The 15,931-nt window shown below is 56.2% G+C and overlaps 1 protein-coding gene and 1 pseudogene across 1 annotated transcript in view; both read right to left on the bottom strand.

The window, feature by feature from the left end:
* Positions 1-5,235, bottom strand: part of LOC118260520 (scavenger receptor cysteine-rich type 1 protein M130-like) — a 180,515-nt gene extending 175,280 nt beyond the window's left edge. The window contains 5 exon segments of the mRNA XM_050716756.1: positions 3,063-3,377; positions 3,502-3,838; positions 3,917-3,990; positions 4,333-4,647; positions 4,875-5,235. Of these exon segments, the coding sequence (XP_050572713.1) occupies positions 3,063-3,377; positions 3,502-3,838; positions 3,917-3,990; positions 4,333-4,647; positions 4,875-5,235 (1,402 nt within the window).
* A 9,834-nt stretch (positions 5,236-15,069) lies between these two features.
* On the bottom strand, positions 15,070-15,738 carry LOC126913705 (olfactory receptor 14A16-like; annotated as a pseudogene).
* Between the last annotated feature and the right edge of the window lie 193 nt (positions 15,739-15,931).

Below are 15,931 nucleotides of genomic sequence, written 5' to 3' on the forward strand. Positions count from 1 at the left end.
GTTTCCCAGAAAGGTTCTCGGACGGTGCCCCATTCCTGGAAGTATTCAAGGCCAGGCTGGATGGGGCTTTGAGCAACCTGATTTTGAGGAAGGTGTCCCCTGACGTAGCCAGGACAGCTGACCCAAAGAGTTTAAACCGATGTTCCAGACCATCCAGCACCCCCTGCAGCCCACCACCCCACTACCAAAAGCATCTCTCAGCCTGCAGCAGAGGAGTCTGCTGGAGAAGAGCTGGGGAGGACCTACCAGCAGGATCAGGGAGGGCAGTTTGGGTGCCAAGTCCTGCCCAGGGGTCCAACCCTTCTCTCCACTTAGATCCTGCAGGAGAAGTTACTCTGTCTGCGGGCTCTGGGCAGGCATCCTTGGGCTCCATGGGGGCCCAAGGCTGTAGAAGATGGGCGCTACCAGCGAGTGCATCATGGGGCATCACACAGAGCCACTTTTGCTGGAAACTGCCTGTGGCTGGCGGGATGGAAATGTCTCTGTCAGCAGGAATAGTGTTCAGGGACTGGGGGTATGGGGAGCCCCCCAGCCTGACCCCAATCCTGTAGGTCCCAAGACATGCCCGTTCCCCACTATTACATCTTTGAGCTCTACTCCAAGTGTTTAGCTTCAGAGAGATGCCCCGACACCTGGGCAGGGAAGCACTGGATCTGGGGCAAAGCCCCAGAGGGTTTTAATATGAGGAAATACCAACACACAGCATAAAAACAGGGGAATACCAAGAGGGGAAATACCCATGTGTGTCTGCTGCCTCCTGGAAAAGGGAGACCGTTCCATGGTGCTCACAGCTCTCCCAGTGGCACTGAGCTCTCCTCCCTCCTGGCTGCACCCAGCTGCTCAGCAGGGCTGGGCTCTGCTGGCCTGGGGCTCTGGGACCCTTGTGCACGGGGCTCCAGTGTCACATCCTGGGTGTCCTCATGGGGACATGCCAGGGACACCTCTTCAGCATCGTCATAGCCCATGCGTCCCAGAAAAGGGAACAAAGTGTCTCCCTCAGCTCCAGGGTCCCCAGTACTTCTCCGGGAGCGCAGGTGTCCCCCTGTAAGGATCAAGGCAGGCTGTTGTGGTTGGGCCTGTGGAGTGCTCCTCAGGGCTGTACTAACACCTTCCTCCTCCTCACGAGCTCTGAGACATTCAGCCCATTTTCCAGCCCCCCGGAAATCTCCCAGGGCAGGTTTCCCATGCTGGGAGATCAGGCTCTCGATACAGCATGGACCCGTCTGGCCCTGGGGATGGCACCAAGGAAGCGGCAGCGCTGCATTGTGCCTCTCACCTGTGGCTGCATCCCTGGGCCCATCTCCCTCCTCTGGAATCCTGGGCACATCCCAGTCCCCCTGCCCAGGGACAGGATCCTCCCCAGGGTCAGAAACCTCCCCGGCATCGTCGTAGCCATCCGCTGGGTCACCTCCAGGCAGGACAGGGTCATCTGAAAGGAGAGAGTAGGTGGTGGCAGTGAGAAGGGATGTCGTGCAGAGCAGAGGTTGGGAGGGTGTGCAGGGTCACAAGGCTGACACACTGCTGGTGTCAGGGCCAAAGCAGAGCCTTCACTCTTCCAGCTCCGATGATGGCACTCAGTGGCACTGCTGTCTGTCGGTCTGCAGGGAGGAGAGATGGAGCTCTTTCTCCCCCCACCCCAGCTCTGATCCCTGGGGCTGGCCCTAGACCATCCTCCTCCTCGCTGTGCCTGGGGTAGGGCTGCAGCTGGGTCAGGGACCCCTCTGAAAAGGAGTCTGTAGAGAGCTGCAGCAGGGTGCTGTGGGATGAGCCCTGCTGCCCTGACTTGGGGTCAGCACTGCTGGGGATGGGCACCAACACAGCTGGGGCTGCATGGGGAGGAGATCCCAGTTCCCTTGGGACAAAGTATTTCTCAGAGGGGCTCCCAGAGCTGCCCTGGGACAGCCCCTTCGCTCAGACCTTGAATGTCGCCAGGGTGCAGGGCCAGGCAGAGAGGGGCTGTCCCCTCTGGGATGGGCAGAGCTGGTAGGGAGGAAGCTCCTCTGTGGGGCCCAGCACCTCGATGCTCTCCCACAGACCCCACAGCCCAACCATTTCGGGGACAATGGGCAGGAGCTGCAGGGCACAGCCCTGGTCTGGGGCAAGGAGAAGGGGCCCTGCAGATGTGCCCCCGCAGGGACATGCACCCACCTGAGAGACTGAACCTTGGCTGCTTCTCCCACGCCAGGCTGTAAGCAATGTCCTCGTACACGGCCTCAGGGAAGGGCTCCCCAGCTCTCCCAGAGCCTGGAGACAGAGGCAGGGCTGGTCTGGTGATGGGCAGAGAGGGATGGGACCCCACTGGGCTCCCCCAGACCCATTCCCTGGGCCAGCACAGGGCTGTCCCCACAGCACAGCCGCACTGTGTTGTGTTGGCACTGTGGCCACAGCCCTGGGGAGGGCAGCATCCCCATGGAGATGGTCGGGGGCAGCATCAGCCTCGCACCATCCCTTTGGAGACAGCCCTTGTGCCCCTTTGCTCCCTGGGTCACGTCCCAGCGCAGACCCTGCACCAACTCCTGCATTTTCCCTCCCCATGGAGCTGCTCCATCTCTGCCCCAATAGCACATATTGGCCTTTCTGTCCATGTCCCAAAAGAAAGAGAAGTTGGGCTGAGGGGACTGCTTTGGGGGTCATGCAGAAGAGAGCAGGGCTGACCTCTGCTCACACGTTCACATGCTGCCTGGGTCAGGGCAGCAGCAGAAACCCATTCATTCAGGGGACATGCACGGCACTGTGGGGGGGACCTGAGTGCGCGTCCCCACAGGGTCCCTGGTTCACAGAGAAGCAGGAGGCTGTCCCTTGAGGGGGGACTCCTGCAAGCCCTGCATAGTCTCTTCTGAGACCTTGCCTGGAGATGCCTCTGCATCCCCCAGGGGCTGCTGGCAGTCTGGCTGTTGACTGCTGCTGGTGGACATGGGTGGCTCTGAGAGCTGAAGTCACCTTTGTGCCACCAGCAGCAACAGGGTCTAATGCAGGAAGTCTAAACCCCTCTGGGTTCCTTCTCTGTATTTCATCATACCCAGTGGGGAAGAGGACCTGGTGCCTTGATGAATCAGATTTACCCTTGCAGGTGATGTGGGTCTCTTCTCAGAGGTCATCACACGACTGCGGATGCCAGGGAGCAGAGGGACACTGCCAGAAGGAGCTGTTGCTCTTCCCACACTCCACATGATCCAGCCATGCGGTGCCAGACAGCTTGGCATAGATTGAGGTTGTTTCCTGGTTCCCTTCATTCCCACAGCCCAGCTCCTTGCACACCAGTGACACCGACTCGGTAGTCATCAAGTTGGAGCAAACGCTGCCCCACGTCCCGTTGTAGAAAACCTGCAGGCACCCGGAGCAGCCATCGCTGTTCTCCAGCCTCAGGGCCATGAACTCTGGAAGGAGGAAAGGCCCCAGCAACAGCCTTGGACATCAGCCACTGAGGGCCTGGACCCTAACTGGCTCTGTCCTCGCCCCAGCCTCCCAGGCCCTGCTCCCAGTCCCACTCCCAGCACAGACCTGAGCAGACAACTCCCACGTCCTCCTTGTGCCCGCAGTCGTGCTGCCCCCAGGCCTTGGCAGGGCAGTCCCAGAGAGCAGCTTTGGCCCCAGAGCAGTTGACGCCATCCAGCCAGATCTGCCCAGAGCCCTCCCCGAACCGAGCAGAGCTGGCTGCCTCCAGGGCCTCTCCACAGCCCAGCTGACGGCAAACGACATCAGCGTCGGCCAGGTCCCAGGCGTCGTCGCAGACGGTGCCCCAGCGCCCCTGGTAGTAGATCTCCACTCTCCCAGCACAGCGCCCGGCCCCGTCCACCAGCCGGACCCGCCGGCTCCCTGCAGCAGGGAGAAGCCCTGACTGTCAGGGGCTGGCTGCCTGCTCAGCCCCACACCTGGGGGACGTGCAGCACCACTCACCTCGGCGCACAGCCCCCACGTCCTCCATGAGTCCTGCTGATGGTGGGCTCTCGGGCAGGGAGGTGTTGCAGAGGCTCAAGTTATTCTCATGCCCTGTGCACCGCACCCCGTGCAGCCCCATGGGGCCCAGACCTCGTTCGGCCCTCACAGGGGTGTAGGCTGCCTCTGCCTCTCCACACTGCAGCTGCCGGCACACCACGCTGGCCTCCTGCATGTCCCACTGCTCATCCAGGACTCTGCCCCATGTCCCGTGCTGGAAGACCTCCACGCGCCCGTCGCACCGGCTCCCTCCGCCCACCAGCCACAGGGACATGGGGCGAGCCGGGCCTGGTGAGAGCAGAAATTCAGCCAGGCGCTGCCATGGGGTCCCCAGCTTTGGGTGGCCATGTCACACACCAGGGGCAAATGGACTTTGCAGCACTGCCCAGCACTCACCTGAGCAAATGACAGCAGCAGCGTTCTCATGGGAGCACGGCGAGGCCCCCAGGGCAGTCACCGGGCACTGCCCCAGGTGGGCTTCAGTCCCGTCACAGTGGAACAAGTCTCTCCAGACGGGGCTGGTTGCTCTCCCAAAATGCCCTCCTCCAGGAATGGACTCAGCAAAGCCACAGCCAAGGTGCCAACAGAGAACGTGGGCGTCCGAGAGGTCCCAGCGGGAGGCACAGAGGGTCCCCCACGTCCCCAGCACCTCGACCTCCACCCTGTCCGCACACGCTGTGCTGCCGTTCACCAGCCTGAACCCTGTGTACTCTGGGGACAAAGGATGGTGAGAGAGGTTGCATTTGTGCTCTTGCTCCCACAGGGGCTGCAGGAGCGGCCAAAGGGACAACGTGCCTTTCTCCTCCTGCAGCACTCTTTTAGGGCTGCAGAACACCAGCTCACCCCACCTGTCCCCCACCCAGCACAGCCCAGTGCCCACCCTGCTCTTCTGCCCCCACCACAGACCCCATGGGCACCATCCCACCCCGAGTCCTTACGTGTGCAGGTGACATGAGTGCCATTGCCGTACATGCAGGGCAGTTCCTTGGGGGCCTCCCAGGGGCAGAAGAGGATGGTGGATTCATTCCCCACACACTGCAGCTCTCTGTCCCAGACAGGACCGGCCCCTTCTCCCACGTGAGCTGCCCCATGCACGGACAGGGCTGTGCCGCACTGCAGCTCCCTGCAGACCACCTCAGCAGCTTTGTCTCCAAAGTGGGAGTCACAGACAGCTTTCCACTGGTCCCTGTCGTAGACCTCCACACTTCCTGAGCAGGGGCTGTCCCCTCCAACCAGCTGGACAAATCCTGGAGCAACCAAGGAGACCTGTGAGTTCCCAGAGCCCTCTGGCACTTCCATGCCCACCTCCCACCTCATCCCTAAGGTGGCCACATGCAGAGCCCCATGGCCAGCCCAGCAGCTCTCAGTGGGTGTCGATGGCACAGACAGGTCAGGACCCCCCTGCTGCTCCTCAGAAACTAGCTCAGGACCCATGGGCTGCCCTCTCTCCCAAGCCCCCAGCCACAGGCACTGCTCAGAAAAACTGCTGCTGCCTGGAGCCCCTGGGCTGCCCGGCCCCAGACCCAGCACTGCAGCACCCGCAGCACGTGGGCCCAGGGAAATGGGCCCAGGCACTGGGGGTTGCTGCAGCCTGCTCTGCCCCACCAGGCTCAGGCCAGGCTGAGGAACCCCTTGGAGCTACCAGAAAAGCCCCCTGTTCCCAGGGGCTGCTGGGGCTCCTGGGGAGCTGCTATTAGATGGGGCACATCTGGGGAACAGGTAAAGGGGGGTCCTCAGGCAGGGACAGAGTGTGGTGCTGGGCATGCACGTCCCCAGCCACCAGTCGGGCAGAGTGCAGGAGAGCAGGCAGAGAGCAGCCCTGCGCTGACACGAGCTCCTGGTGAGAGGGCAGGCACCGAGGAGGGCCAGGAGGTGCTGGCACAGCCCTTGGGGCACAGGGCAGGCAAGAGAGGACAGGGTCAGCACGGCCTGGAGGGGCTGTGTCTCCGGGGACTGGCTCTCGTGGTGTGACCCTGGGACACGAACAAGGTGCCACTTGCCACCCTGCTCCTCTGCCCAAGCCCAGTGCTCCTGCCCTCTGAGCAGCCCCTCTGCTTTGGCCGAGCTTCTCTTGTCTGCTGGGGGTACAACCCAAAAGGCCTGGGCCATTGCATGCCCTTCCCTGAGGCTGCTGGTGGCTGGGGGAGTTGCTCTAGATTCCCCTGGCATAGGGACCAGCCTGCCAGACAGGGCCTGGGCGAATGGGAGGAGAAAGATGGGAACCAGCCAGCATGATGGGGAAGGGTGGGGGCTTTCCTCTCCCAGCACCATGCACCTCCCCAGGGTTGGCCGCTCCAGCTCAAGGACAAGTCTTGGTTTGGGTGTCTGGGTGTCTGGGTTTGGGTGTTTGGTTTGGCTGGGCTCCACTGGGCGTTTCCCAGGGACATGGGACAACAGCAGTGACAGACCAAGCTCATCAGTGCCCTGACCCATAAGCTGTTACCCTTTTCCCCTGTCCCATCCCCAAAATGTGGGGAATGGGCTGAGCCCTTACCTGAACATATCACTCCAGCATCCAAATTGTGAGAACAGTAGGATTCACCACGTCCTGTGTGACTACAGTCAGACAGGGCAGACTCGGTGCCAAGACATTCAACAGCAACCATCCAAATGGGGCCAGATTCTGGCCCAAAGTGTGCTTTCTGAAGAGCTTGAAGAGCAACCCCACATTCCAGCTGCCTACAAACCACCGCAGCATCAGACATGTCCCAGTTGTAATGGCACACGGTCCCCCACTGGCCCTCATGTTTCACCTCCACTCTCCCAGCACAGTGCCTGCCGCCATCCGCCAGCCTCAACTCCGCAGACCCTTCAAACACCAACATAGGAAGGGTCAGAAGAGCTTCGAGCCCCACACTGAGAGTCTGAGACTGTCCCTGGATCAGGCACAGTCACAGACGCCAGGGTGGGAGCCCTGTCCTGCATGGCCTGTCCCTGGGGCAGTGGGGTGTCCCCATTGGCTGCACAGGGCTTGGGGTGCCCAGCTCCAGTCCTCCTCTGCCATTCGCTTCTCCACAGCCCTCAGAACCTCCTCCCACACCAGTGGCTCCCTGCCCATTCCCACCTGCATACCACCCCCAGCCCTGCACAGGGCTCCCACTCCTCCCCAGCCCAGGAGCCCCTGAACAGCCCCATGTTCCTTAACTGATACTTCCCCCCCTCCCACCTGCCCCAGGCACCTCCAAAATGCACCAAAACCCCTGGGGCTTCCTGTCTGTCCAGGGGGCACCAAGTCAATCACAAGGTTCTCCCACAACCTGCGTCCCCTCCTCATCTCTGCTGTCAGCCCAGCCTCTAAGCCTAGCTAGGACCCCCAGGAAGGACACCTCTCTGCCACCTCTGGTGCAGAAGCCCCAGTCTCCTTCTGTCTGGGGGGCACAACCTGCCCTCCTGGGGTCACTGTTTACCCAGATCCCAGGGACAGGGAGCAGCACACAACCCCTCTGGGGCACCCCAGACATTAGGCTGTGCCCAGGAGATCACTGAGGACTGCTGTTACTGTCTGGGCCTTCTCCATCTCCACAGGGACAGTGCTGGGGGACAAGGGGTCCCAAAAGGGTACACGAGGACACGGTGTCTGGAATTGCAGACAGGCATGGGCTGCCAAATACATGGGAGCTGTGGAAATGGATTACCCCCTCCCATCCAGACAGGCACAGATTAAAGCACAGGGCTGAGGGACTGAGAACCTTCTGCCTCTCATTTCAGTGGTGTCTGGAAAGCAACCCCACTCCCAGGGGGATCCTGATGACCCTGCTGCTGCTGAGGGGATCCCAATGACTCCGCTGTTGCCAGCTGGCCCCAGGCTGTGGAACAAAGCACTTACCTCTGCAAGGATGCACCCAGAGGAGCAGCCACAGCACCCAAGGAGACAGAAGTCCCTCTGTCCCCATCCTGAGGCTCCTGCCCTGACAGCACGGCCCTGCTGCTGGAGTTCCTGGGGACCGACAGGGCAATGGTGATGATGGGAGGGCAATATATCTGTGCAGATGCTGTCCCAGCTGCAGGAGGAGCCAATCGAAGCAGCAGGCACCTTTTTAGACGTTATCGGCACTTATCTCCCCTCCGACGCAGCCCAGCTCTCCAATGAACTTCTCCAGCGCTCTTCATGACCATATATGAGGGATGGCTCTGCTGCGGGTCTCACGTCACTGCGGTGGGGGATCATCGTGGGGTAGGGCTGGGTGTGGGGGCAGATGGGTCTGACACCCCTTGCAGCCCGCTGTGGGGACCGCGAGCACGGAGCATCTCCTAAGCTGTAGCATCCAAGAGCCCAAGGTGCGATTGTCCGGCCGTCCCTGCGCCATGGGATCCACGGGGCTGGGCCTGCAGTGGGGCTGTGTCAGGCTGGGAAGGGACCAGCCCCTGCCCCTGCTACAGCCCCCGCTGTGCTGGCAGCAGCAGCTGGGAAAGGCCCTTGGGCAGGGCCCGAGCCCCATGCCGGGAGCGCTGGCTGGCCCGTCCCTCCCCAGGGAGCCTCCTGTGGGGTCCTGGCAGCAGCCAGAGCTGGTGCAGGGCCTGCCCTGGCAGCAGAGCTGCAGCCCAGAGCCTCAGGCGTCTCCCTGGCTCTCAGCGTGTCACCCAGGGGCCGTTATTCCCCGCGGCGGGTCAGGAGCTGGAGCTTGCCTGCCACTGCAGGTGCACAAACCGCAGCCCATGTGACATGGCGCCCGGGCAGGAAGGCGGTGGTTTCCTCCTGGCCCTGTGCCCAGGCACAGCCCTGCGGTGTCTCCCAGCCTCCGCACAGCACCAAGCCTGGCAGGGGTCAAGAACTGCTTGGACAAATTTCTCGGACGTATAGTTCATTTTATATATATACACATATAATTTTTAAATATATGTACATGTAATAAATATATAAAAAATATATATTATTATATTATATTGTTTATATTACATTACATTACATTATATTATTATTGTATATTATAGATTTTATCTTTATAATATATATTTAAATTACATTTTATATATATTATATTATTATACATTATATATCAGATTAGATTATATATATTATTTTATATTAGATGTATTATTATACATCGCATATTATATTAAATATATTATATTATATTATTATATAATATTACAATATATTTTTATATATTATAGTTTATATTATGTTATGTTATGTCATGTTATGTTATATTATTATATATATATTTTTTTAAATATGTGTTTTATATTTTTTATTATTTTTAATATTTTTAATATATATTTATACTCTTTATAGTTTTTTAGATACAAATAGTTTATTTTTTAGTCTGGAGGTTGGAGTTGGACTCACTGATCTTCAGTTCTTTCCAGCGCGCGATATTTCGTGATTCTGTCCAACCCAGCTCCAGGTGATGCCATAGCATCCTCACCTGCCATGGGCCTGCTCCTGGCCTGTATTCAGACAGCAATGACCTCACCAACACCTACACAAGTTCTTGGCCTGTTCCAGGCCTGCCAGCTCCTCAGGCACCGGTGACCTCACAGATACCTGTACAATCCATGGGCCTTGCCCTGACCTATCAGCTAATTGATCACCAGGGACCTCCCCACCGATCCACACAAGCCATGTGTTTATTCCTGGCCTACTGGCTTCTCAGGCACCAGGGTCCTCACAGCATCTAGCACAGGCCATGTTTGCTTTCAGCCAGTTAGTTACACAGGCACCACTGGCATCCAAATGGCATTCACAGGCCAGGGGCCTGTTCCTGGCCTATCAACTCCTCAGCTAACCATGACCTCATAAGCACGTTGCCTAATGGAAGGTGTCCCGGCCTGTAGCAAGGGGGTTGGGACTAGATGGTCACTAGGGTTCTTACAACCCAAGAACTAGGGTTCTTACAACCCAAACCATTCTATGATTCTGTGATTCTCTGATATCCGTGCAGCTGATGCATAGTCGCCATGGAGGTAGTCAGGCTCCAGTGACCTCCCAAGAACTTACACAGTCATGCACCTGCTCCTGGCCTACTGGCTACTCAGCCAAGAGTGGCATCACAAGTACATTCCCCAGGCATGGGTCTCCTTCCTGCCTGTCATCTTCTCGGGCACCAGTGACCTCACAAGCTCCTACGAGAGCTGTGGGCCTGCTGCTGGTCTGTCAGCTCCACAGGCACCACTGACCTGAGCACCACATAGACACCTATTTGCTACCTGCTCACCTATGAACAAGGGTGATGCACCAGTAGACAGGTGCCTGGGGTTTCTGTTGGATTGCAGGAGTAATCAAGCATGGGATGTCATCGCTGACATGATATCATAAGCTCCCACAGACCCACACAAGTCATGTGCTGGCCATTCCTGGCCTACAAGCTTCTCAGGCACCAGGGTCCTCACAGCGTCTAGCACAGGCCATGTTTGCTCTTGGCCTGCCAGCTACTCAGGCACCACTGGCATCACAGGAACATTCACCTGCCATGGGCCTGCTCCTGGCCTATCAGATCTTCAGCTGACAGTGACCTCATAAGCACAGATGATCTATTGGAAGATGTCAGTGCCCCTGCCCTTGGGAGGGGGTGGGTGCTCATGTTCAGCTGGCTGTTGACCAACATCCCCAGGTGCTTTTCTGCTGGGCAGCTTTCCAGCCACTCTTCCCCAAGCCTATGCTGCTGCATGGGGTTGTTATGACTCAAGGGCAGAACCCAACACTAACCATTGTTGAATGTCATGTGATTGGACTCAGTCCATCAATCTAGCCTTTCCAGATCCCTCTGCAAACCTTTCCTCCCCTCAAGAAGATCAGCTGTCCCACCTAACTTGTTATCAACTGCAAATGTACCGAGGGTGCACTTGATCCTCTCATTCAGATCATCCATCAAAATAGTAAACAAAACCAGACCCAGTACTGAGGCCTGGGGAATGCCACCAGTGACCGTCCACCAACTGGACTGATCTCTCTTCACTCAGATTCTTTGAGCATGGCCTTCCAGACAGTTCTTCAAGCAGCAAGCTGTACACTTGCCCAAGCCATGAGCGGCCAGATGGGTTGTCATTCTGCAGGGCTGCTGCTGCTGAGTCCACACGGAGAAGATGCAGCTCCTTCTTTTATGTTTTTTCTAATGCCCTGTGCTCAGTCCTTTCAAACCAACTAAGCATGAATCTGGTGCTTGTGATGAGCTGGTGCTCAGCTCGTGTTCCAGTTACTTGCTAGCATGTATCATTGTCGTTGAGTTTGTACAGCATAGGCATTCTTGCATTCCCTTTTGTCTCTGTTTGCTTGAGTCTGCATTGTCAAGGGTAGTTCAGGAAGACGAGAGGGAGTGGCTGCTAGGGAAGCACAAGTTTGCCTCTGTCATGGTGGGACTTAGGTCAGCATTCACAGTGCAGTGACTCAAGCTGTTACACAGCCAGAAGTTGCACCCTTTGAGGGAATCCCAAAGGTAATTCCTTCTTGAAGGGCAATGTCATCCTGAGTCCTGTCCTTGCCTGTGCAGCATCTGTGAAAGGGTCGATATAAGTTTCTCCTCAGAAGAAAGGCCCCACCATGAGGGGCTGCCTAGAGCTGGGCTCCTCTCCACAGTTCTGACAGTCGTCTCCTGCAGGGGCTCTCCCTGGACTGGAGCCTCCTTCAGTCCACATCCACCTGCTCCCACATGGCATCTCCACATCAGCTGCAGTGTGGAGATCTGCTCCAACATGGTGCACCACAGGCTGCAGGGGAACTTCTTCTCCAGCACCTGGGGCACCACCTCACCCTCTTTCTTCACTGACCTTGGTGTCTGCATGGTTGTTTTCTCTCACATTTTCTCAATCTTTTCTCCCAGATATTCTTGCATGTCATTTTTACCCGTTTCTTTAAAACGCTCTCACAGATGTACAAAGAGCATCACTCATCAGCAGCATGTCCCTTTTGGAGCCAGCTGGAAGTGGCTCTTCTCTAACAAGGGGCAGCTTCTTCTGGACTCTCCTCACAGACACTAGCCCTGCAGCGCCCCTGCTACAAAACCCTTTCCATGTAAGCCCAATACAACCTCCCACCTGCAAAGTAAAAACAGAGCCCAGACAAGCAGCAGCAGAACCATGCAGGCAATGCCAAGGCACTGCTGCTGCTTTGGGGCTGCTAGCAGGTGAAAACCCTGGGAGAACTGCTCAGAACTTTTTTTTTGGCTCTGCCCTCCATGGATGAGATAAAACAGGGAGGATTTTGGCAGGGGGTGAGCTATTCCACACTTGTGCTTAGGTGGGAGATTAGAAACCAGCCCAGGTGTTTGCACCAAACCCAACACACACACACACATCCCAGAGCACCAGGGACTGCCCTACCACGGGCCACCTCTGCACACCCATGCATTTCCCTACAGGACAAGATGGGTGACACACACCCTGGCCATTCCAGGACCAAGGGGACACCTCAGAGATATTCCAGCTTGGCTCCGGGCATGTGGTAACCCTGGTCTGGGCTGGAAAGCTCCTCAAAGTGCTCATTGTAGTATTTCTAGCCTATGGAGTTCACGTAATTGACAAAGAAGCTGTGAGAAGTGCCCCGACACCCATCTGCACAGCCATGGGCCTCCTGCTGCCTCCTGAGATCATGAGGCACAGCTGACTTCAGCAGAGCATCCCCACCCATTGCCTCTTTGAGTGCTGTGACCTGACCAGATCCATGTCACCTCACCTGCCTCCTCCAAGACCAAGTGATTGCTGCAGAACCTCTCATGCCCTGCCCAGCTTGATGAGGCCAGACTGCTTCAGCTAGGTGACTAGATCACAGGAATGCAGGATTTTGGGATTCAGATTAGGGTTTAGGGATTAGATCTTGCCTTCCAGGGTTAGTGGTTGGGCAGAGTATTTGAGGGAGGCCTGTGTCTTCTGCTTTTTGGGTTCTAGTCTGTGTGTAGTGTAGAGACTGTTATTTATTGGGATTTTCTTCAGGGCTCTGTTGAGGAATCATGTTAAGGCTGGAAATCAGTGCTAGGGACAAAAGGCTAAGGAATAGGGTGAGAACTGAGCAAAGAGTATGTGGTAAGGCCTTATGGATTTGGGACTTAGAATCATAGAATCATAGAATATCCTGAGTTGGAAGGGACCCATAAGGATCATCAAGTCCAACTCCTGGCACCACACAGGTCTGCCCAAAAGTTTAGACCATGTGACTAAGTGCACAGTCCAATCGCTTCTTAAATTCAGACAGGCTTGGTGCAGTGACTACTTCCCTGGGGAGCCTGTTCCAGTGTGCAACCACCCTCTCGGTGAAGAACCTCTTCCTGCTGTCTAGCCTAAATTTCCCCTGCCTCAGCTTCACACCATTCCCGCGGGTCCTATCACCGGTAATAACGGAGACTTGGTTAACCCATGCCAGGTGAGGTTTGAGGTTAGGGGTAAGAGTAGTGGATTCCTTGCAGAGAGAGGGATAGCATTTAGATGTAGGGGTAGGGCTTACGGTTGCTGCTTAGAAATATTACTAGGGCCTGATGTGAATGTTTTCCTAGTAAGTGTTGCAGCAGCAGCAGTCTTACCTGAACCTCTCTCACCTCTTCAAAATCTTTCCTTTCTGTTAGACAAGACCCTCTTCTCTCCCCCAGGTCTCCCATGTTTATTCTTCTGGCTTTCCCCTGACCTCCCCAAATGTGTCACCCTGTTGGGGGCAGCTTTCTGGTGGCCTTTATGACCTCAGAGGCTCTGCCTCCCTGCTGTTGGCCAGCCAGGGGCTGGGACAGAAGTGACCTCACAGCCAGCATCCACAGGGCTACAAGGAGCTGTTGTGCTCAGGAGGCCTCTTCCCAGCCCCCCCAGGAGCAGTGGGTGCAGGGGATGCCCTGCACAATCCCTCAGGTACTCTACCTGCCAGCCAGCTCATGCTTCAGAAGGCCTCCCACACATCCACACTCATGTTTCCCTATGTAGCCTTTGGCAACTCCAGCGCATCCTGAAGAATGTAGCCACTTCTGTGTGGAAAAGTGATTCAAGAACTGAATATATATTTCAGTAAAATGTTGAGACCTCTGCAGAGAAGGAGTTGGTGTGAAAGTCATGATGACTAGCGTTGCTTTATTCAGCTGGTTTCCCAGGGGACCATACCTCCAAAGAGAAGACGCCTTCAGACACTCTGTCCCACTGGACAAGATGGCAAATTTAGGGAATAGTTTATGGCGCTTGCCCTCACTCAGGTTCATCTCACCACACCCAAAACATGTGCAGTCTCACATGGCCAAGGGAGCCATGGACTCTTGACATTGTTATTCAGTGTCCCTGCCTGTAAGAAGAAACCACCTGTGTGAGCTGGAGCAAGAGCCCAGTGCTGGGAACTGTGGTTGGGAGGGGCTGCTCTGGGACCATTGCCCTGGGTCAGCATCTGCCAGGGTGTCCAGAGAAGAAGGGCCCAGCCCAGCCCCTGCTCTGCTGGTCCTCCCTGCCTCTCCCAGGAGGCCAGCCCAGCCCAGACCCTCCCCAGCTCTCCACACCTCCCTGTCCTCTGTACAGCCCAGCCCAGCAGTGCAGCCCAGGTTGGGCTGGCCCCAAAGCATCAGATGGAGAAGTGGAGGTCAGTGGTAGTGTCCCCGGTGCTGCAGTCTACAGGAGATTCCCCTCCCACAGGCAGCCTGCAGCCCCCAGGCCAGCCCTGCTCCCCAGCACAGCACAGCACCACACTGCTGGCCCTGGGGCTCCTCAGGCAGCACCACTGCACACACACAGCGCCGTGCTCTGCTCCCGGGACACAACCATGTCCCAGAGATTGTGTGGACCCAGGACTGCCACACAGCAGCACGGTGAACACGTGACAAGTGCAATCAGTCCTCACAGAAACACAAGGGCTCTGAAGGAGAGTGTGTGAGGTGAAAGGCAGAGCAGCTTCAAGCTGCTGGGACTCCCTGGCAGTGCTGCTGTGCCAGAACTATTTCCCCTCCATCTCAGCACACAGCCAAGTCTCTCTGCAGCTCAATCACAGGTCTGCGAGGAAGGATCTCAGACAAGCAAGTCACTGCAGAGTCACGTTTTTACTTAAATACAGAGACAGCATGACTCCCTGTTGACAACAAGTCTCTGAGTCACACAGGATGAACAAAGACATTTCTTTGTGGACAATAGTTTCACAAGAAAAGCAAAGCAAAATAAGAAAACAAACAAACAAGCAAAAATCACACTCAGCAAGCCAATAACAACCAATAAAACCAAAATCTTGGCCTGTAATCAGTTACATTATGAGTGATATGCAGAAGAAGATGGGCAGTTTATTCCTTTTGAAAAACCTCCAGGCATCACTTTCCACACTGCATCCTTCAGCACCTGATTCCTCATGCTGTAGATGAGGGCGTTCAGTGCTGGAGGTATCACTGAGCACAGAACTGCCAGCAAAAATTAAGGAATAAAGAGGACATGGAGGGGGGCTTTAGGTAGGTAAATGTGCCAGTGCTGATGAGCAGCGAGACCACGGCCAGGTGAGGGAGGCACGTGGAAAAGACTTTGTGCCTTCCCTGCTCAGAGGGAATCCTCAGCACAGCTCTCAAGATCTGCACATAGGAGAAAAGAACGAAAACAAAACACCCAAATACTAAACAGACACTAACCACAAGAAGTCCAGCTTCTCTGAGGTAGGCATCTGAGCAGGAGAGCTTGAGGATCTGTGGAATTTTGCAGAAGAACTGGTCCAGGGTATTGTCTTGGCAGAGTGGGAGGGAAAAGGTATTGGCAGTGTGCAGCACAGCATAGAGAAAAGTACTGCCCCAGACAGCTGCTGCCATGTTGACACAAGTTCTGCTGTCCATTATTGTCCTGTAGTGCAGGGGTTTGCAGATGGCAACGTAGCGGTCATAGGCCATGATGGTGAGAAGAAGAACCTCTGCTGTAATAAAGACAGCAAACATAAAGACCTGGGTAGCACAGCCAAAGAAGGAAATGGCCCTGGTGTCCCACAGGGAATTGGCCATGGCTTTGGGGACAGTGGTGGTAATAGTGCCCAGGTCGAGGAGGGCGAGGTTGAGGAGGAAGAAGTACATGGGGGTGTGGAGGCGGTGGTCGCAGGCTACAGCTGTGAGGATGAGGCCATTGCCCAGGAGGGCAG

The sequence above is a fragment of the Cygnus atratus genome, unplaced genomic scaffold, assembly GCF_013377495.2.
Source record: "Cygnus atratus isolate AKBS03 ecotype Queensland, Australia unplaced genomic scaffold, CAtr_DNAZoo_HiC_assembly HiC_scaffold_34, whole genome shotgun sequence".
In the NCBI taxonomy this organism is placed as follows: domain Eukaryota; kingdom Metazoa; phylum Chordata; class Aves; order Anseriformes; family Anatidae; genus Cygnus; species Cygnus atratus.